Genomic DNA, 22,760 nt, shown 5'->3' on the forward strand with positions numbered 1-22,760 from the left:
TTACGTCTCTTCTGTTTGACCGGTTTATGATTGGGGTCGACGTTGAGTCTGTGTGTGATCACGTCGGGATCTATTCCTGTGACGTCTTCATGGGACCATGCAAAACAGTCAGCATTAGCTTTTAAAAAATCTATTACATGTTGACGGACGTCGGGAGATAATGCAGCTCCTATTTTGACTGTCTGGTCTGGTTTGCTGGGCTCTAAGATGACCTCATCCACTTGTTGCTCGTCGAAGTCTTGCTCTCCCAACGTTTGCATCTCTAATTGCTATGCTTCCGACTTCCTTGGCTTGAGAGACATCTTGTAACATTCTCTGGCAATCCGTCTGTCCCCTTTGATCTCTTGCACCCCCCATTTTGTTTTGTGGGGAACTTCAAAGATATATTGGAACGATGAGGGGACAGCCTTCATGCTATGGATCCATGGCCTGCCTAAAATCACATTATAAGAAGAAGGGCAGTCAATGACATAAAATTTAGTTGGCATATTAACTCCCTTGGCGAAGGTGGGCAGGGTCACTTCTCCCATAGTATGCTTGGACTCTCCACTGAATCCGACAAGGACAGTGGATTTTCGAACGACGTCACGCTCTTCGATTCCCATGTCTTCTAGAGCGCCTCTCATCAGGACGTTTGCTGAACTGCCATTGTCCACTAACACACGTTTAAGCAAGCAATTACTGACAGTTAGAGATATTACCAGACCGTCGTGATGTATGTCCCTGTCGTCGCCAAGATCAGCGTCGTCGAAAGTAATTGGCATGGCCTCCAACTCAGCGTCACGGGGGTGACGGAGCTCCTTCGGGACGACGTCTTGATTTGTACCATCTCGCGCATGCCGTTTAGCTGCAGAGTATGTTAGTCCACAAATATCTGAACCACCGCTAATAACGTTAATTACCTTGACATGTGGTGGTGATGACGGCGGTTGACGTCGGTCGTCATTTTTTGACACCGTCTGCTTTCCTTTCTCCGTCAGCAGGTCTTTAAGATATCCTTGCTTCAGCAGGTGGGACACCTCTCGCCTCAAGGCGACGCATTCATCAGTATGATGCCCATGGTCTCCATGAAATTCGCACCATTTGGATTTGTCAAGATGGGCCGTCTGCTTTTCGTTCCTGAAAGGCCATTTAACAGCAGAACCTAAAGAGTGTAAAGTATTAATGATACCTCCCATGGTGACGTTGAAACCATATTCGCTTAGCTTGGGGGGGACTGGGGAGGCCAGGATCATTTTTCCAGTCGCTGGCCGACCCGACATGACGGACGCTATGGACCTGTTGCGGGCGCTCATAAGGCTTTTGACGCTATGACGCTTGCTTGTTGGACGCTACCTTCCGGCTGTCAGCATTGGCATAAGCCTTTCTGGACTGCATGTCTTCCTCCAGCCTGATTTGGGCCAATGCCGTGGCTTGAGCATCTTCGAACGTCGGACAAGGATATTTGGTCAGCTCCTTGTAGAGCTCTGATTCCTCATCTAAGCCGCGTCTGAACGCTTCGATGGCCGTCCGAGCATCGCAATTTGGGATGGACACCTTTTCCCTGTTAAACCTGTTCACAAATTCTTTAAGAGACTCGTCAGATTTTTGTACAATCCTATGTAAGTCGCTAGCTTGTTTTTCCATTTTGCGACTACTAGCGAACTGCATATTAAAAGCGTTAACTAATTGAGCAAAAGAAGAGATAGTCGCATTATTGAGATTAATGAACCACTGCAAAGCTGGCCCGGTCAGTGTTGAACCAAATCCTTTGCACATGCATGCTTCCCGCATATTCTTTGGGATTGAAATGGTGATCATCCTTTGCTTGTATTGAGCGACATGGTCGTTGGGATCTGCGGTGCCGTCATATAGCTTCATGGACGGGACAGAGAACCGCTTGGGCACCTCGATCAGCGCAATGGGATCTGCAGAAGGAGAATCAGCATAACTGTTAGGGGTAGCTTTTTCCATGGGTCTGGGGACGCCAGGGATGCGAGCGATCATGTCTTCTAATTGCTGAAGACGCTGCTGGATAGGATCATCAAGACGGCCTTGGACGGGCTCCTTTGGAGGATCAGCGCCGTCATTTTCACCACCGCCGGCGTCTTCCTTTTTCGTATCATCAGCATCTTCGGGATCAGCACGATTCACCGGAGTCTCGAACTCGTCGCCATCCAGATCTGGCATCCTGGAGACGCCACCGATATTGCAAGGCTTAGGCCTCTTTGAAGTCTTCTTGGCGGACTTCAGGCTCTGGATTTCCATGCACGACGCGACATAGCTTTCCTTCAACGCCGTCATCTCTGCCTTGACGCGATTGAGCTCGTCAATAACCTCCTGGGTGGTAACCCATTGTCCTACAATTGAAAACACGAAAAGATGGAAGAGTACGGAGAAATAAAACGAAAAGATGTGATTGCCAATAGATGTATAAAGATCTTGTTATGGCCCCACGGTGGACGCCAAATTGTTTATGCCGATTTTGTACCAAGTACTTAAAAGGATTAGGTGCCAACAACTAGATCATCATACTTATAGCAATCGACATTATAAATGAAATAAACGACGTAAAACAAGTAAAGCAATAGAAATAACAAGGAATTGTTGACGCGGAAAACCCAAAAGGGAAAAACCGCGGGTGATGCTCTTGATCACCAATCCACTAGTATGACGCTGATGTCAATGTTACAAGAGTAGCTGATTACAATGGTTATGAGACTTAGAATATTTAGAGAGAAGAGGGATATGCGTGTAGTTCCAGAGAGAAGATGGGAGAGATGATAGAGGAATAATTAATTAGGGTTACATCTGATTACAAAGTGTATATATATATTCCTAAAGAAATATTCTTCAGCTGCCTTTTAGTCGTTCCGCAATATGGGGGCCACGTCAGCGCAATCCCAAATATCTCTCAACTGCCAAAATGACGCCTGTGCAACGTCCTCTGACTTGGTCATACCCTTTCTTCATCCAACTGCCACGCCCCCTTTGTAAATTCAAAATAAAGACCAAGCCCGCCAAAGTGCACGAGAATTGAGGGCCCAACAACAATAACACAACCATAATGATTTAATAGTACTTTTTTTAAAAAAAAAATATATGGACGAAGGTATGTAGTACTATCGTTTTATTTTAAAGAGAACAATATGTTTGACAATTGGTTTTAGTTTTTCCTTTTTACACATATTTGAAAAATATTAAATATATAATTGAGAATAATGCAGAAGTTCTCCTCAGTCTTATTAGAAACTATGATTTTCAAATTTCAATAAAATGATCAATTGCAGCTAAAATCAAAAATACAAAATCGTGATTTAAATTTTATGATTTTGTATTCAAAATAATTAAAAACTGACTTAACAATAATAAAGGTGTTGCACATTTATGGTTTATGATCCCATGTTTGTATCCTTGTCATTTGTATAATATCAACCATGCAGAATATGTTATTCTAATATTGTTTATTGAATACTCCCTCCGGTCTTTATTAGTTTACCCCTTGTAAAGAGTTTTAGGAAAAATAATGTTGTGAGTCCCATTTCAAAAATAGAAACAAAAGAAAGGGGTAAACTAATAAGGGACGTCTCAAAAAGGAATAGGGGTAAACTAATAAAGACCGAAGGGAGTATTTACTAACAATGCAATACTCTTTTTTGGAATGGGATCACTAATTTTTCATCACACATACATTCAACTTTAAAATAATATCTGAATATGATTTCTAATGGGGACACCATTGCTCCCCTCTTCCCTTATAGTATAGAGATATAGAAGTGAGTTCATATGTAATGTATACTTACATGAGGAATGAGAATGAATTTTACGCGCTATAACTCTTATGAATAAGTGATTTAACTCCAATGAAAAAGTGATATAACTCCAAAAAAAGAATATTAGAAAAAAAAATCTTTTTTTTGGGCTAAAAATTTTTTAGGTGGGTATAACTCTAATAACCAAGTGTTGTAACTCTAATCCAATCGTGTGGTTGAGATTCATTCTCATTTGTCATGTGAGGAGCATTCTCATGTGAAATACCCCTACATATGTTGCCATAGAATTACTATTTTTTTGGCTCAAAATTTTTTAGAGGTGTATAACTCTAATGAACAAGTGTTGTAACTCTAATCCAATCGTGTGGTTGAGATTCATTCTCATTTCTGATATAAGGAGCATTCTCATGTGATCTTTCCCCTATATATATGTAGATATGTATATATATGTAGATATGTATACATATATGTACATATGTGTACATATCTACATATATATATTGTAACAGATTGGTTTTGAAAGTCATTTATTAAATACTAATTATAATTATTAAGTTAATTATATTCTAGATATTCATATTTTATTTTATTTGGAATGTGACATTTTAGTTGTCATATTTGTAATATATTTATTCGTTTAAATTTTACGAAATCATTCTTATTGGAACTATTTTAAATTTAAGCGATTAAATTTTAGTTGGGCGCATTTCAAAACGAAAAACAAAGTCGGTATATATTTTCATTCTTATCAGGTTTCTTTATTGGGAAAGCCCAAATAACCATCCCCCATTCCGTCGGTTGTTCTAAAAACCCCATTTCATTTTTTTTTCTCCCAAACAAAACCCCAATCCGAGTTCTCTCTCCTTCCCGTGAGGACAAACTCAAGAGAAACCCCAAACCCCATTTCTCCCTCATCCTCCCTATGAAACCCCAACTCCCCTGAGTTCGTCGGCCCACAGCTCGCCACCCTATTCTCCATCTCTTTCTTTGTTGTGCGTTGGTTGTTTCCTCGCTACTGTTGTTGATTGTGGTTGGTAGTGTTGTCGCCAGTACGATTTTCCCCTCCCCTGTTCTTGTCGTCCCTGCTGCTCTGTTTTGGTTTGTTGCTGCCACTTCGAGCGTGTAGTTGTTATTGATGTTGCTGTGTTTGTTCGGTGTTGATTGAGGTGCTGATGCCACCAATCTGCTCCCCGTATTGGTACTTTTCCCATTCTTGTGTTGTGTGGTTATTTTGTTTCATGATGCGAGTGTTAATTTTGTCAAAATCTGATTTAATTGCACTTGCTTAATCCTTTCTTTGTTAGTTGAAATTCATGTAAGGATGGATTGATGATGTTTGGTTGTTTATGTTGTGAAATCTGAGTCATTTCTTATGTTGCTAATGATTTTCAGTTTATGGTTTCATTTGTTGAAGTTGTTTATGTAATCAGTCTATAACATAAATTGTAATTGGTATTACTTGTAAGTTATTGTGATGGAAGGCTATAATTTCCTTGATTAGTTCACTCTCGAAATCTCATGTAGTTGGCAGAGTATCTTTCGTTTAATTTGGATTTTCTAAAATAGAAATGTCGGTTCTTTCTTAAACTCGTTTCAACTAAGAAAGCTACTTGAATTCATTTCTTTAAATGGCTATTTATTAGAAATTGTTATTGATGTTATTAATGCTAATGAGGTGAAATTATGGGATTGGGTTATGGAGTTGAAACGCAATGGTCTACACATAGAAGACTATTACTAGGGAATGAGATGGATAATTTATTCGTCTCTTGATCATAGAGTTTTAATAAAACTTGTGAGATTTCTTAGTTTGGTTGAATATTTTGTATCACTAATTGATGTTAATAAGTTGAGTAGATAGAACATATAAGGATAGTGATTTGTGAATTGTTGGCGGTAAACGTAGATTAGACAAGCTCCTTTATAGGTGATAAATTAAGTTGGTGTAATGTTGGCTTTGGAAAAGATTTATGATTATAAGTTTTCTTAAATTAGCTTAGTAAATTCTATCTATTAAGTTTAAGTAATATAAACCTTATTTTAGCTAAGACGGATAGTAAGTAATCCTAAGTACTTCTTCTTCGATGGGAGGTTGTAATTTAGATTAATAAAATAGTTTATATTAAGAACAATGAGTAATGATAATTGATATTACTTAATAATATTGAAGTGAAATTATGTTGTTGATTTTATTTATGTGATATATGAAAGTTGTTCCTTTGTTGTTGTTGATGGAAGTTCACTGAATTGTGGAAAGGTGGCATACCTAATATATAATAAGAATTCTAATTGAGGTTATCATTTTGTCAAAGTGATGTGAATCTTAATGAAGAATTCACTTAGCTGGGCTCTTGAAGTAGTTTAGTGGATTCTATAATTAAAGTTTGTATTTTTTTGTGTTTTTATTTTATAAATTAGCAAGATATGAAAACTCAGGCGTATTTCGACTCACAGTTCGACTAGGGTTTTGGGTTCACTTGTAAAAACAAGGTTTTTGGATTCTCTCCTGAAACTCAAATTAACTCAAACAACTCTAGTTTATTCATTATGGCCGAAAATCTTTATATAGTACAAGATTTTTCCTAAACCTAATTGAATTAGTAAAACAAACAAACTTATTTATCTTTATCTTAAGGATCAAGATAAATAATTACCCTATCTTTACTATACTACTTCACACGCCTAATCAGAATATATTAGGAAAATTAAAATCTACTTTGACTCAATGATAAGGAATTAGACTCCTAAATATAATAGGATTCCTTTATCATTTTAAACACTTAATTAAAATTAACAGAAATTAAAAACCCTAAATTACATAGAATCCTAACAGAACTAGAATTCCATATAATTATTATTATTTCCATATCAAACTCCCCCTCTAGAAAAAAACTTGTCCCAAGTTTTAGTCTGGGAAGCATGGAACCAAATCACAAGATGGAAATGTTGCACATATTCCATTTCCTAGGAGCACTTTGAATGTCTCAAAGCCAACTTTTTCCACAATCTCAAATGGTCCTTCATCCATAGGTTCTCCATCTTTATGATTCACATGAAGCTTTTGAGCAGCAAGTGACAACCATACTTTGTCTCCCAAATCCATCTTAGAACCTTGGCGCATTTGTAGAAGTTGTTGTCTCCCTTCCTTTTTGGTTTGTGCAGTTTTTAAAACTTCATGATGACATGAACTTATGCATACATGAGCTTTGTCTTGGCTTTCCTTTTCTTTCTCCTTAGGGCGCCTATTAGGTGGTAATGATTGCAAAATCATTCTTTTATCCCCCATTAAAACTGAATAAGCATTAGTTTTACCATTATGCATCACATGTCTATCACTTTGCCATGGTCTTCCAAGTAACAATGAACATGCAGTCATAGGTAAAGCATCACACCAAAGTTGATCCATGTATTCACCAACACGAAAACCAACTAAAGCTTGTTTACGTACCCAAATGCCATCATCATTCAACCAGCTTAGTTTATAAGGTTGTGGATGCTTGCGTATTTGCAGATTTAAAGTTTCAGCCATGACGAATCACAAACATTAGTACATGAACCACTATCAATGATAAAAGAACAAACTTTACCCTTGATTATGCAGTTTGAATGGAATAAATTGTTACGTTGCTCATCCACAGAATCATCATCATGAGAAGATAATAAAGAGCGACGAATTAGCAAGGAAGGATGCTCTTGTTCCGGGGCACAGATAGGTTGACTCGCCCAAAAGTCATCATCATCTAGGGAAGGAGACGGAGGGTGTGTTTCTTCGGCCAAAAAGAGGACCAACTCATCTCGTGTGGTGAGGGTGGTGTTAGGACAATTGCGTGCAATGTGGCCGAGACCTTGGCACCGAAAACATTGAGTTTTCTTTGGCTTAGTCGGATCATGAGGAGGCTTAGCACTTGCGGAGGGAAGCGTCGAGGATGTGTCGGCAGTGGGAGCTGGAGTACTCGACGAGTCAAGTGAAACCGAGGCAGACGAAGGTTGGCTGGGCGGGGCCGAAGGTGGAGGCGAAGGTAGAGCAGCCCATGGAGATCGTAGGCGAGTGTCCTTTAATTGACGTTCAATTTTTGTAGCCAAAATACATACATCATCAAACGTGACGTATTGTTGTAACTCAAGGAGATTAGCAATGGACCGATTTAGACCAACAAGAAAACGTGCGTTTTTTTGTTCCTCATCCTCTTGAATGTCGCATGCCATATGTAAGCGTTCGAACTCCTTAAGGTATTGCGCCACGGACAGATTAGTTTGACGTAACGAGTTGAGCCGCACAAAGAGCTCTTGTCGGTAGGTGCGAGGCACAAATCTTTTGCGCATCTTAGTCTTTAGGGAAGACCAACTATCAATGGGAGGCTTGTCTTCTCGTGCACGCCGAGTGCGGGTAGACTCATACCAAAGTGAGGCATATTTTGTGAGTTTGAGAAGAGCGTAAGAGAAGCGAGACCCGTCACTTAGGTTCTTGTGATCAAAGAGGCGTTCCAGCCTTTGTTCCCACTCCAAGTAGGCTTCGGGATCCAGGTCTCCCTCGAAGGTCGGCAAATCAGCCAAGCGTAGATCATCATCATGTCGGGGGTGATGAGGAGGGGGACGGGGTAAACCAGAGTCCCGCTCGACGTTGTTTACCTGCGTGGCCAAGGCAGTGAATTGGGTCACCAAAGCTTCGAGCTTTTCGTTCGTGGCCTGAATGGCAGCGAACATCGCTGCTTTGTCTTCGGTATCGGACATGGTTGGCGAGCGTGGTGCGAGCTGGGTGTGCGAGGTATAGGCGGGTGGTGGAATGTATAGCAGCCACACCAATTTGATGTGAATCTTAATGAAGAATTCACTTAGCTGGGCTCTTGAAGTAGTTTAGTGGATTCTATAATTAAAGTTTGTATTTTTTTGTGTTTTTATTTTATAAATTAGCAAGATATGAAGAACTCAGGCGTATTTCGACTCACAGTTCAACTAGGGTTTTGGGTTCACTTGTAAAAACAAGGGTTTTTGGATTCTCTCCTGAAACTCAAATTAACTCAAACAACTCTAGTTTATTCATTATGGCCGAAAATCTTTATATAGTACAAGATTTTTCCTAAACCTAATTGAATTAGTAAAACAAACAAACTTATTTATCTTTATCTTAAGGATCAAGATAAATAATTACCCTATCTTTATCTATACTACTTCACACGCCTAATCAGAATATAATTAGGAAAATTAAAACTCCTAGTTTGACTCAATGATAAGGAATTAGACTCCTAAATATAATAGGATTCCTTTATCATTTTAAACACTTAATTAAAATTAACAGAAATTAAAAACCCTAAATTACATAGAATCCTAACAGAACTAGAATTCCATATAATTATTATTATTTCCATATCACAAAGTATGTACTATGTTAATAAGTGGATTGATATGGTAAGTTTGTGATAGTGTTCTACTTATAACTATTGGGTATAATTCTATAAAGAAGGTTAATTAGATGAAAGTTTGCAATGAGGTAAAGATTACATAATCTGACTAGAGTTATTAATGATGGTATGCTGAAGAATAGTTTGAGTAGACTACTTAAATGGGTCAACCTAATTAATAACCTACATGAAGTCGAAGAAAAGATTAAATAATTACTACTAATAATAAGAAGAGTACAAGAGTTGGATTACTTAACAATGGACTATATTAGTGAAGATGTGGTTAATAAAGTATTTTAGTTCGATAACTGTAAAAGGAATAAGAAAATAAAGTCGGCTTATTTAACTAGTGATTCACTAAAGTCAATTAGTGCGTGTGTTTAACTACATAAATCAATATAAGTTGTGAATTACATTAAAGAAGTCCCTGTTAGATAATGGAATGGTTTTCCAATCATTAATGAGATAAACTCGCTCTATATAAAATTATGATTATGGTCCGTATTTGAATTTGTTGTTGAATATGTCATTTGAAATTCAACTAATAATATAGTATGGATCATAGCTAATGGTTCACATTACTTAAACTTTGAAGAATGAACCTGGAGTGTGGTGTGTAAGTTGACTCTCCTTAGTTAATTCTATGAGAGAAACCTATATATTGTGAGTGTTGTTGGGACTTGATAACTAATACCATTGACGAGATGAATATAGATTGATGAATATGGAAAGGAAAATTAGTATGAACTATCTATGTGCAAAAGTATGTTGCAACACCCCGTATTTTTATACTTGCTTAGTAATCATTTATATTATTTTAGTTTATAAAAAAATATTTTAAAATGTTATTTTATTAAATATACTTTATTTCTCACTTATTGACTTTACCTTAGAAGGGTCAAAAATCAAATTCCTAGTTTGACTAGGCTAAAATACCATAGGTTTAGCTAAACTAAGTTATAAAAGAAAAGAGAAAGAAAGAAAAAAGAAAAGAGAAAAAGGAAGTAAAAAGCAAAACAACATACGAAGGAAATTAGAGTGCCGCTAACCTAAGCCTACGAGCAGCATTTTGCTTTCTTTAAAAAACTAAAAAATACTCTTGCTTGAAAACTCCATCAAAGCTACAAAAGAAAAACTAAAAGAAAAGATCATCATCAATATCTATCACGCATCAACTTGATCCATCATCTTCATTTTCACTTGGTTAGTGGATATTTCGAAGAGGAAGGACTGGGTTCTATTTGCTATTTTCGACTGAAAATCAGATCAAAGTAGTGATATCGGGTCTCTTCTTGTTATTTTTTTACCTTCTCCGATCCATTCAAGTAATTTATAATATTAAACTTCAATTTCGTATTTGATTGATTTTTTCTGAATTTAGAATTTTCGTTAACTTAGGATTCTTAACAAAATATAAAATTGGGGAAAATTTCTACTACGTGAAATTTGTATAATTGGTTTATGTTTCATGTTAAATTTGACTTAGTTAATGTATTTTCGAGTTGGGTTTACGAAATTATTGTTTCTCAAGTATATCCTAAAATTTGTGATACGTGGGATTGTTTGTAAATCCCCTGGTTCGAATTATAATAGTATAGTTGTTGAGCAACAAAATTTATGAGGAATTAATATGATGTAGTTAGCATAATTTCGAGTTTCATTTGCTAACTATTAGTTTCAAGATTTGCTCTAAAATTATTATTATGTATTTGTTATGGTTGCCAAATTTTAGTATGATATTTATAGTTGTATGTTCCCCAAAAATTTAATTTATGAGTTTGATGTAGTATGGAGATAATCAAGTATGGTGTTTTAAATTATAGTTTTGACGTTGATTGTTGTTGTGTTATTGCTATTGTGGTGTTATTGTAATGTTTAAGTTGTGTTAGTATTAGAGTCATAGTTAGGCAAGTAAGTTTATTCCCTTGAGACCATGAATCCAAGGTTCTATAACAGTATTACTTAGTGTTGGAATATATCACAGTATTACTTTTGTGCTCCTTGAATGGACTTGAAGTGAATTGATTTAAGTTACTTAGTTTTTTTCAGAATTAGTCCAAGCTCATTAACTAGGTAAAACCATTTAACTATTTGAAGTATAGTCAAGTGACTTATACTATATTACTCTATTGTAGATTACGAGTTCGTAGAGGAACCTTTTTGATTTGAGATTGAGATTCATTGAATGTGATTGTTGATAAGGTAAGATTCTTACTAAACCTGTACAATTATGTTTTGTATTTATTTGGCATTGTTTTTGTCAAAGTGAAATCATTTACTTACGATGTTTCAGTATTGAGATCTATACCATTATATGTATTCGTATTTGAACCGAAAAGTTAATGAGATTTATATTCCAAGGAGGAAGTTCCTCTATGTTACAAAGTTGAGATTTTGAAAGGACGAAGTTCCTCACCCTTACGAGGGTTTATAGAGTTTTATTATGGGGTTGCCGGTAAGTGGTATTCTCCGAGTTTGGAAGTATGTTGAGTTAACAATGTCTTAACCATTATATATAGTAGTCAGAAGTATGCTGATCAATACTCTTGTCAATTGACTTCCTTTTTGGTAAGTTACCGAGCAAGGGGTATGCATACTACGAACTTTGGTGTTTATCTTATTTAGTGAGTCTAGCTAGCTCATTAGCTTTATATTACTTCCTACTCACATATTCGAAAGGTTGTATATGAAAGTTTTACATAATGGTTTAGAAAGAAAGTAAAATGGATTTGAATTATTGAAGGTTGTCTATTATATTCAAGTTGAATGTTGTACAAGTGAAATGATTTTTGTGGAATACTATGTATGTATTCCACTTACACATTAGATAGCTCAAAGTTGTTATTGGTATGAAATCTTGCTCAGCCTTTTGGCTGATATTACATGTCTTCAATATGCAGGGTTTGATGGTGACTAGTTTATATTGGGGTGAGAGCGTTGACTTCACCTAGATGTATATTTATTAAAGTTAAGTCTCCCGCTGCAATAGTTTAGAATTATGGGTTATTATAGGAGTGTATTAATTAATTCCATTTTGTTTTAGTTGTAATAGTTAATAATGGATTTATGTATTAGTAGTAATGTCTTTCGCCTTCCGGTTACTAAATGTTTAATAATCGTGGTATAACAGCTATTGAATCGCCCATGTTTTGTACTCTGTTATGTTTTCTAAAGAAAATGGAAATTCGGGGTTGTTACACATGTAATGTGTGGAGTTGGCTTAGTAACTCTCGTTAGTTAATCCTAACTGAGAGACTTTTGTTATTGTGTTAAATATGTTGTTGAATATGATTGTGGTTATAAGTTCTATAATTGGAAATTGAGTTGAGTGTAAATGTATAATATTGAACTTGAAATATGTTTGAAGGTATTATAATAAATGAGTATAGTTCTCTAAAGTAAAATCCGTTAGTGTGGTTGGTTGTTCAAAAGATGATAAGAATTACTAATAGTATTGGATGAGTTATATGAATGATGATTGTGTTATGAATGATAATCGAAAGGAATCTAAAAAGGGAAAGTAGCCTTGTCTGAGTCGACGGATGAAGTAACACGAACCATGACCCATGGATTGTGAACCTTGGGGGCCCCACAAGGAAGCCTGCCCATTGCTCTGTTGGGCGAAATCCGACGATATATCAGGTAATGTGAAACATGTGGATGGCTGATTGAATCAACGAAAAAAGGTACTCGAGACTTGTCGTGGTTAGTGGCTAAAAGTAAAGCGAATGGTTGGGTGACGACCTCCACTGTTGGAGTGTAAGCTTAGTCTCCTCCGCCGCATTCTTTTTCCCCTTGGTTAAAAGAAAGTAATCTCAAGTTGTATAAGTTCTATCGATATTGGATTCCTGGTAAGGAATCGTATCGTGGTAAGTTGTTTCGATATTGAATTCCTGATAAGGAATCGTATCAGATAAGTAATGAATGTTTATTTAGTATATGAATATGAATACTGATATTGGTTTCCTGAGAAGAAGGCATATCATGGTATGTGATACTAATGTTGGATTTCCGGTAAGGAATTGTATCTTGTTATGTGGATTCCCGATAAGGAATCATTTTAGTAAAAGTTGTTATGATATTGATTGCCTGAAAAGAGGTTGTTTATAAAATATAAGAAAGTGATCGATTGATAGAGTATGAAAGTTTAAGTTTGGATTTCCGTTAAGAAATTGACTAAAGGTAATGAAGAATATTGTTTCTATCAAAGTTAGTGATCTCAAATTCCTATTATGGAATCGTGGTAAGTTGAAAGTGTTGAGCCACTATGGTTTTGATGATGACTAACTAAAGTAATAACTAACAAGGTTTATAAGTTTTATGTGTGCAAGGTTTAGTGATTAATAATGGTGCTTTCTAAAGATAATAAGTGAAGTTCCTGAGTTGGAACTCCAAGAGAAGAATGAAGTTCCTAAGTGATTTTTATGATTATAGTTCTTGTTCAAACAGTTCCTCAAGGAATAGTCTACTGTTCCTCAAGGAACTGTCTGCTATTCCTCAAGGAACTGTCTGCTGTTCCTCAAGGAATTGTCTGCCATTCTTCAAGGAATTGTCTACTGTTCCTCAAGGAACTATTCACAGTTCCTAAGGAGCGTTGTTCCGTTCCAGATGCATTTGGTTTCACAGTTCCTCAGCAACTACCTGCTGCTCAGGTCCTCTGGAACTACCTGCTCCGTTCCTCTAGAACTCATTCGTGTTTTAGAGTTCCTTCAAGGAATGGGACGTATTAATCTTCAGAGTTGAAGAGTTAAAGGGATGACATGAAGTCTAAGTTCAAGAGTATGTACTTAGTATTTATGTAAGTAATTTACGTTGCTTTATACTAAGGAACTACATGGAATCTAATTAATGCAACAGTAGTTTTAAAAGGTATTTAACAGAGAGTTTTCAGGAAATATTGTTAATAAATAAAATAGTTTTTATTTTTAATAAAAATTCTTTCTTTATTACTGAATCAATAAAAATGGATTTCCTAAATAAATTCCTTATTTCTCTCAACTGTTTAAAACCACGTACTGTTAGTGGATTGTCCATTACTTTGCTTGTCCCTCAAGAAGTGTGAACGTGGGAAAATGATTCTACGTGGGTTACTGCTTCACACTTAGTGGAGGAACAAATGGAACTGGCATGAGAAGACTTCACTATAAAAAGAGAAGTCTGCCTCATTACAATCCACCAACTAAAAACATATTTCTATTGCTAAATCTTAAGTGTTTTCTGAAAAGGTCTGTTGCACTATTAAGTGAGTTCCTAAGTTCCTTAAGTATTTGAGTTCAACGTAATTACTAGTGTTTTTACACAATTTGAGTTGTATTTTGGGGAACAAGGGTTGAGTGACTCTTATAACGACTTAAAGTTGAGTCAGTGAGTAGAGGCTTCGGAGTAGAAGCAAGAGAGAGGAGAGTTCCAGTAATCAGAGGGGATTATTGTGGGAACTTGAGTTCGAGAGGAACTCGAGTTGTAGAGTGTTATTGTAATAGAGTGATTGCAATAATAAAGTTTATGAGATTTTCACTTCTTGATAGTGTCAAGAAGTTTCCTCAATTTTATATTTCTCTGCCTCTCATATCACTGTTCCTTTATAGTTTTATAATTCCGCAAGAAACTTTGCCAAAAGTTACAAAGTACAATTCACCCCCCTCTTGTACGTGTTCCATTGTAGTATCAGAAAGGTTGACTAAATGAGAATATAGAAACATATATATCATTGTTGGGAGTCACCTTATTGTGTTCGTTACTATGTGACTAATGATGTATTATGAAACGAGGAATTGGATAAAATAAATATAATATGTATGTTCAACAAGATTATTACTGCTAAGTATGATATGATGGATGTGATTGTTGGACTTATGTTGATTGTGTAAGAGTCATTTTCAAGTAAAATCCACCAAAGCATGTGTTACTCTTGTTTACGGGTTTAGTACTCAGCTTTGTTGATGTGTGTATGTTGTTTGTCATTTCTGTGGCCTGTCACTTGGTGGGTGGCAGTTTTCTTAAATGTTTCAAGTTGAAACCGTGGGTTAATGTTTTTCGAGTTGAAGCTGATACGAGATGGTGTAGTGTTATATTTGATTTCAAAAATGAGGACGCTCGACTTTGTAATAGTTAATCGTTTATAATCCTATAATTTATTTTTCCACTTAAGAGTCGTTAGTGCTCCTGATTCTCTGTTGAATGTTGCTCGCGAAAGCGTTGAGGTTGTTGAGTTCGGGGATTTGAAAATGTTTTATTTATTAAAATTGTAACAGGTTCATGCTGTTTCTCGCTTTAGAGTTGTCAATTTTCAAAGGAAACTATGTTAGATTTTCTATAGAAATTTGTGAGAATAAGGTCTGAGGATCAGGACGTTGTTGTAATAGTTAATTAATTTGAGTAGAGATAGGAATTGAGTTCCACACTCTCCGATGTTGTTCGGTGAGTGTGATGGTAATAATCCGGGTTATCTCCACCAATATCTCTTCCGCTGTGTCTAATCCTCTATAAGCTGCCCGCGGAAATCCGGGCTGTTACATATATATATGTTTGAATGATTAAAAAAAATATACTATATCTAGTATACGTTTACATATATAACAGATTTGTGTAGAAAAAATATATACTTCAAATAAAAAAAACAATAACAAAATTAATATTAATATCAAAATTAAAAATTTAAAAGTATAAAAATAGAAACAATTATATAACGACACGTGTTATTCGTAACTTGTTAAAGAGGTTAACATCATGTCATAACTTGTTTAAAATTGAGCAGTATGAAAATTAGACTTATTATAAAAAAATTTCCTAAAAATAATTAGAATTTCAAGTCAATTGGGTTGAGCCGTGTTCAATCCCAACTTAATCTGAAAAACTTTTCAGTTTATCGAGTTCAGGTCATGTTGGGTTTCGAATCGAAGATTCTTGTTTATAAACCTAAGAAAATCAAATTTGAACAGGTCTAATATTATATGTATGTTTGCATCCTAACATTATGAAGTCAATGTGATTTAGAGATGGCAATAGGTAGGATCTGGACAAGGTCCTGTAGGATCCAGATCTAGATCCGTTTTTTAGGAAAGGATCCAGATCCTACCCGGATTCATTGGGTAATAAGAATGAAGATCCATATCCGTATGGATCCTATGAATCCGGGTCCAAAATGGATCCTTTCCTATGTTCTTCAACTACCTTTTTCACAATAATGAAAGATTTTAAACAATAAAATCATCTAATATCAACCAAAAGTTTCATTTTATTTTCTGAAAATTAACCATCGCAACCATTTAGAACTATTTAATATCAAACTGTGGATTAATCAACAATTTTTAAAAGATTAACAATTATCAACCGATTTTTCGAACTTAATAATCTAGTAAATTCGCACATTAATTAGAACAATAATTCGAAATTCAAGCAAAAATCCGTTAGTACATGTAATAAATAATATTATAGTATTAAATAATATTATTATTATATAAATGGGTAAACGAATCTGGATCTGGGTAATAATTTGGGACCCGGTCCAGATCCTTTTTTACCAAGGAGAATCCAAATCCTACCTAGATCCATAGGGTCAAAAATTTGAGGATCCAAATGCGTAAAAAATGAATCTGGATCCACGGATCCGAATAGAGTACATTACCCACTGTCATCTCTAGTGTGAATAAATATTAATTTTGGGTCTTACTTCTATTTAACTCAATTAGACTTAATGAATCAACGTATTGCTCCTCAACTTCATGGTTTTTTTATACCCCAATTTTTTTCGACGGGGTCCCTTAGCCTTACGTGATTCAAGAGCATATTCTCAATATATATAGCAACTAAAAGTTGCCATTACAAATTGGGGATACCATATCCATACATCCGTTTTGTCTTCATATATATAATTTCTCCCTCCTCAATCCTATAAATTCTCCTCAATTTGTGCAGTCTCCACCTCAAAAAAGCTTCACCTCCCACTTACATTGGATGACAATGTGTCATAGGAAGGTTAGTTTCACATTCTCATCTTAATTGTGTTATTTGAAAAAAAAAAAAAAAATTCTTATGTGTTAATTATCTTTTGGAAGAGAATCTTATGTGTTAATTAAATGTTAGAATCTTCATTATTGTTTCATACTTCCTTCTCTAATTCAAAATTATTTCGGAAAATTCTCAAACCGATTTTTAGGCTCAGTATTAAACACCCATAAACCAATTTTGTTTTTTTTTGCCATTTGGGAGTCTTTTTATCAAATAATGCTAAAACAAAAACATATTCCTACGTTGGATTGGAATCAAACATTTACCAACCCCCCGAACTTAATTCACCGTAAGATTTTCTCATGTTAAAATCTGTTTATTGTAAATATTCTTTTTACCTTATCCTTATAATATATATCTTTTTCGTTGAAGTCTCAATTTTTTTTTCTCTCTTTCTCAATTTTCTCAACCCTCCTTTTTAGAGAGAGAAAGTAACTCCAAACGACTATTATTGACGGTTCTAAGTCCTCAACCTGCAAACCACACTATAAATCCCTTCTCTTATCTCCTCTCTTTTGTTCGGCATTTTCACGCAATTCATCTCAAATTTCAAATAGGGCACAAATTTGGCACCTTTTTTTTTTTGTTTTTATTAATTTTGGTTGCTTATTTGCAAATTTTCGGGGTTAAGGCCGTCCCAAAATAATGGCTGAAGGGTACTATTGCTCAAAGAAAACTGATGCTATTTATGATAATGTTTGTGGCAAGGTAATTTATACATATATGTATATGTTTTTTTTTTTTTTCAATTTGTTTATCATATGTTGTTTCGCCATTGTTCAAATTGATGCTATTTTTTTTGCTCCCGTTTTTATGTTAATTTTTTTGATTAGCATATGGGTTATTTTGTTTGCTTTTGTGGGTTGAATTTTGAGTTCGAGAAATTAGTACCCCAATTCTTTATTTTTCATTTGTTTGTTTTGCATGCCTTTGAAATGTTTGATTTCTGAGAAAATTTGCTCTTGTTAACTTTGATATGTTTTTTTTTGGGTTTTCGTGGATTGTTAAATCTATTTTATTTCCCATAATTGTCATAGAGTTGGTGTATGTATATTCCATTTTTTGATATCATATATATGTGACAATAGACTTCCTTTTTAAATTTACAAAATTGTAGAATTTTCCCCCTTTTTTGTGGGTTTTTGGAGTTCTTTTTATTTGCTTCTGGTAATATTCCTGTATGTTCGCCTTCTGCAAAATTAAAAATGTAATCTTTATTGTTGATTTGGTATGATTCATACAGTTCAGAGGGGATTTATTATTAATTGTTTTGTTTATTCTTTAAAATATTTCTGTTGAACTTTGTTGTGATTCTATGATCGTATATGTGAGAATAGTAGGTGTTGGTTGTTAGACTAACATTGTTGGGAAACCAAAAGACCAATAAAACTCCTTTTATTTGCTCTACTTTTTTTTTTTTTTTAATTTGTTGCATTGTTTTGAGAAATGAACCACTGAGTTTAGCTGATTATTTTGATTTTTTTATACTAAAAATATAGTCATGTGGTCTTGTTAAATTTTTCTCAATGTGTAGATTCATTAAATCAAATTTCTATAATTTTTACTTCAATGAAATTAGAGATATTAAGGGTTATAACGTTTTGAAAGCCGCGCAACAACAACGTAGCAAATTAAAAAAGTAGGGAGTAATGATCTTCATTTGTAAATGTGCAGCAGGGAATTCGAGGAGGGTTGATCATGTCAAGAATAAGGTGTCTTGTTCGAGGAATTGATTTGAAGAGCCTTCTTCTTTGTTTTGTGTTAATTCCACTTTGCATATTCGGTGTTTATCTACATGGTCAAAAGATTACTTATTTCCTTCGGCCGCTATGGGATCGCCCTCCGAAGCCTTTCACCGAGATCACACATTATTATAATGAGAACGTAACGATGGAAACTCTTTGCAAACTTCATGGTTGGGGAATCCGGGAGTATCCTCGTAGAGTATTTGATGCGGTTTTGTTCAGCAATGAGGTAGATATGCTGCAAATCCGGTGGAATGAATTATACCCTTATGTTACTCAATTTGTTCTACTGGAATCAAATTCCACCTTCACAGGAATCCCAAAGCCATTGTACTTTGCTATTAATCGGGATAAGTTCAAGTTTATTGAGCCTAGATTAACTTATGGGACCATTGGAGGAAGATTTAAGAAGGGGGAGAATCCTTTTATTGAGGAGGCATATCAAAGAGTTGCTCTTGATCAGCTTCTCCGAATTGCTGGTATTGAGGAGGATGATTTACTGATAATGTCTGATGTTGATGAGATTCCTAGCAGACACACGGTGGATTTGCTTAGGTGGTGCAACGACATTCCTCCGGTTCTTCATCTACGGCTAAGGAACTATCTCTACTCGTTTGAGTACCATGTAGATGATAATAGTTGGAGGGCTTCAATCCACAGGTACAAACCAGGAGTTACTAGGTACGCACATTTTCGTCAAACGGATCTTCTGTTGTCGGATGCTGGGTGGCATTGTAGCTTTTGCTTTCGCGAGATATCAGATTTTATTTTTAAGATGAAGGCATACAGTCATACCGACCGTGTTAGATTTTCTCATTATCTGAATCCAAAGAGGATTCAGGATATTATATGCGAAGGTACTAACCTATTCGACATGCTTCCTGAAGAATACACATTTCGCGAGATGATCGGAAAACTTGGTGCAGTTCCTCGATCTTATTCTGCTGTTCATCTTCCTGCTTATTTACTACAGAATGCAGAGAAATATAAGTATCTTTTGCCGGGGAATTGCATGAGAGGAAGTGGCTAAGTTTTTATGGAAAAACTTGAACTGGTTTGTTCTTAATTTTGTGTACAGATGAAAGGTGTAGTTATGTGTTTCATGCTGAAGTTGCAGATATGTTCAGCATAATGATACAAGAGTACTTCTATGATGCACATCAAAAATTTGCCTCCTTGAACCTTGTATATTCTAGTTTTAGTACTTCGTATTGCACAGGGTCTTATTTCTGTATTGACGGTTGTGTATTTGGTGAGAAACACAACTTAGGTTGAGGAGGAATGCCATTTTTTAGGCTGGTGTGATGATGGAAACCACATTCCCTGTATATTTTCATCACCCTGGGGGCTGGGAGATTTTGGTTTATGTTATAGCCTAAATTATCCATACATTGCTTTTGTATTTGACTATTTTCAGATAGAATATCACAGTTCACTTGAGTTTGACGATGTAGTCAGATTCTTTTATCAATTTTATAGGTACAGTATACATATTATCGTATTTGATGATGCAGTTCATTTGGTCGTCTTGTTAGGCTAAAGTCTATTGGCACAAGCACTCGATCTTTTTTATATATCCTATATTTAATATATAGGAGGGATCATTTTCCGCACGCTCCCCTTCTTCGCTTAATTGTCATCCCTATATATATACAAACACATACAAATGAGGGCGAGAGATAGCACGGTTCCGAGAGGTATTGGGATCAAATTCACCTTTGGCCAGTATGAGAATCAAGTTTGTAATTTGAATGAAAACCAGTTTCGCCCATTAAAAGTAAAACAAAAGGCCATGAAAAAAAATTCAACTTAATTTAATGTTAAAATTGACGGCCTATTAGATTGTTAACTCTTATTTTAGAGTGTGGTCATCCTTTTGTTAATTATGGAGAAAAGAGCATTAATAAATCGTGAACATTGCAACCAAAATTTTGTAAAGGATTACTTTAGCATTATTATAAGAGAAGGTATAGGGCCAGACTCGTCTAATTCTAACCGAATTTTATGATCAGACGATTATATATTGATTATCTGATATAAAACATTGAGTATCCGATTTAAAACTTTAATTAGTTAATAAGAAACTTTGATTATCTGTTATTAAACTTTGAATATTTGACAATTTTTTTTCATTATCTGACTAATGCAATTGAATATCTCATACAAGATATTTAATGTTTGATATCAGATATTGAATGTATGATATTAAGATATTAAATGTCTTATATTAGATACTAGTTTTGAAGCGGCCCATGCGTTGCACGAGTTGTTTATTTTATTTTTTTGCAAACTATGTTGCAGCGTCGGGACGCATCCATCGATGCTTAAGTATGACTTCTGCCGCAAGGTTGGGACACATCCATCGATGCTTAACTCAATTGCTTCTATGTTTTAGCCATGCCTTTTAAAAACTCTAGCGGTAAGTTTTGATGCTTTGGATATTTAACATTTGCAATTGTTTCCTTTGAATAACTATGTTTTGGGTCTCCTAAGGGGGAGATCACATCTATGAAGTTTTATGACTATGTTGAAATTTATATCATGTCTATTGTATCTTAGCTCACTGCCATTTTTCTGGAGTTCATAGATCGTCTATTGGTCCATTGTTAAGTCTGGCACAAAAGCGTCATAGTCTTAAGAAGATCATGCGTTGTAGGCAACAAGAAAATAAATACAAACACAATAGAACTTGTATGGAGGTTACATAGGCATCATACATGCACTATTCGTCATGATAACTCGTCCTTGTTATTACTCTCCAGCGACTTGAGATACTCATGCTTTGCATGTCGCGAGTTAATAAAAATCACAAACTAAGCGCCCCCATTGTCTATGCCTCTGGAATTTTTCCAGAAATGACATGATTAGACTTCGGTCGTTGGTCTTGCCAACGACGTGACGATGCTCTCGTCGTTTATTTTAACACATAAGAAAAGATGCGAAAGAAAAAAGAAAAAGAGAAACGAAACAAACTAAAGTACTAAAAAATGATTTTTTTTTAGGTGGGTGGCATTCCAACTTCGTGGGACCATTGATCCCTCTCAGTGTCATAGTTGACAGGCCCCATTCCCAGCGACTCTGTCAATTTGATAGGAACCTTCCCATGGCGCTCCTGGCTTACCTGCATTCAATTCTTGAGTATTTTGGAATACCTTTTTTAGGACCCAATCTCCTTTTCTAGATGATTTGGCGGCTTGGACATGTTTGTTAAATCTCCTAGTGACAATCTCTCGTTAGACTGCCATTCGTACTAGTGTTACGTCTTTGAGTTCGCCCAAGGTGTCTAGATCATGATCTGTCATGAGACCATACCTTGCAGTAGGGATGTTAACTTCAGACGGTAGGACGACTTCACATCCATATACTAACAAAAATGGCGTTTGCCCCGTTGTTGTCCTTGGCGTCATTCGGTTAGCCCATAGGATGGATGGTAGTTCTTCTACCCACTTCCCTTTCTTTACTTTCAGGTGCTTCTCCAATGACTTAATGATAGTCTTGTTGTCGGACTCTTGTTGTCCATTAGCTTGTGGGTACTGCAACGTTGACGCTAACAAAGTGATGTTCCATTTGTCATATAACGTTTGGTTTTAGCACTTATAAATTGCGACCCCTTATCGAATATAGCTTCTGACCGTACTCCAAGCCTGCATGTAATGTTAGGCTATGTTTAGTTCACCTTATATTTACTGATCTAAATTTATTTGATCTGATCTAAACTTATTTTTTCTGATTTGATTTGTTATCTGATCTGATCTCAGCTTATATTTTATAAAATAAATCATCACTAATATTATTATTACTTTGTATTTCATAACTAGTATTACTATTACTATCATTTTATTACTATGTACAACTTT

General features: G+C 35.4%; 2 protein-coding genes across 10 annotated transcripts; one reads left to right on the plus strand and one right to left on the minus strand.

Annotated features, from left to right (window-relative positions):
* Nucleotides 1-269: 269 nt before the first annotated feature.
* Nucleotides 270-1,178, minus strand: LOC125498627 (uncharacterized). Its single transcript, XM_048646868.1, has one exon. The coding sequence runs from the start codon at nucleotides 1,176-1,178 to the stop codon at nucleotides 270-272; it is 909 nt and encodes a 302-aa protein (XP_048502825.1).
* A 3,326-nt stretch (nucleotides 1,179-4,504) lies between these two features.
* On the plus strand, nucleotides 4,505-20,404 carry LOC104896767 (uncharacterized). Of its 9 annotated transcripts, none has more exons than XR_007274983.2 (3): nucleotides 4,505-4,950; nucleotides 11,287-11,353; nucleotides 12,655-14,676. XR_007274983.2 is itself a non-coding variant. In XM_048645882.2 (3 exons), exon 3 carries the CDS (start codon nucleotides 18,857-18,859, stop codon nucleotides 19,931-19,933), a length of 1,077 nt encoding a protein of 358 aa, XP_048501839.1. In that variant the 5' UTR covers nucleotides 4,508-4,950; nucleotides 11,287-11,353; nucleotides 18,833-18,856; the 3' UTR covers nucleotides 19,934-20,404. The 9 variants fall into 9 exon arrangements, 7 of the variants coding, with proteins under 7 accessions (XP_048501839.1, XP_048501840.1, XP_048501841.1 ...); XR_008969813.1 differs by lacking the exon at nucleotides 12,655-14,676 and adding an exon at nucleotides 12,052-12,350; XM_048645882.2 differs by lacking the exon at nucleotides 12,655-14,676 and adding an exon at nucleotides 18,833-20,404 and having other exon boundaries at nucleotides 4,508-4,950.
* The last annotated feature ends 2,356 nt before the right edge of the window (nucleotides 20,405-22,760 follow it).

Source organism: Beta vulgaris, chromosome 6, assembly GCF_026745355.1.
Source record: "Beta vulgaris subsp. vulgaris cultivar EL10 chromosome 6, EL10.2, whole genome shotgun sequence".
NCBI classification, from domain to species: Eukaryota; Viridiplantae; Streptophyta; class Magnoliopsida; order Caryophyllales; family Amaranthaceae; genus Beta; species Beta vulgaris.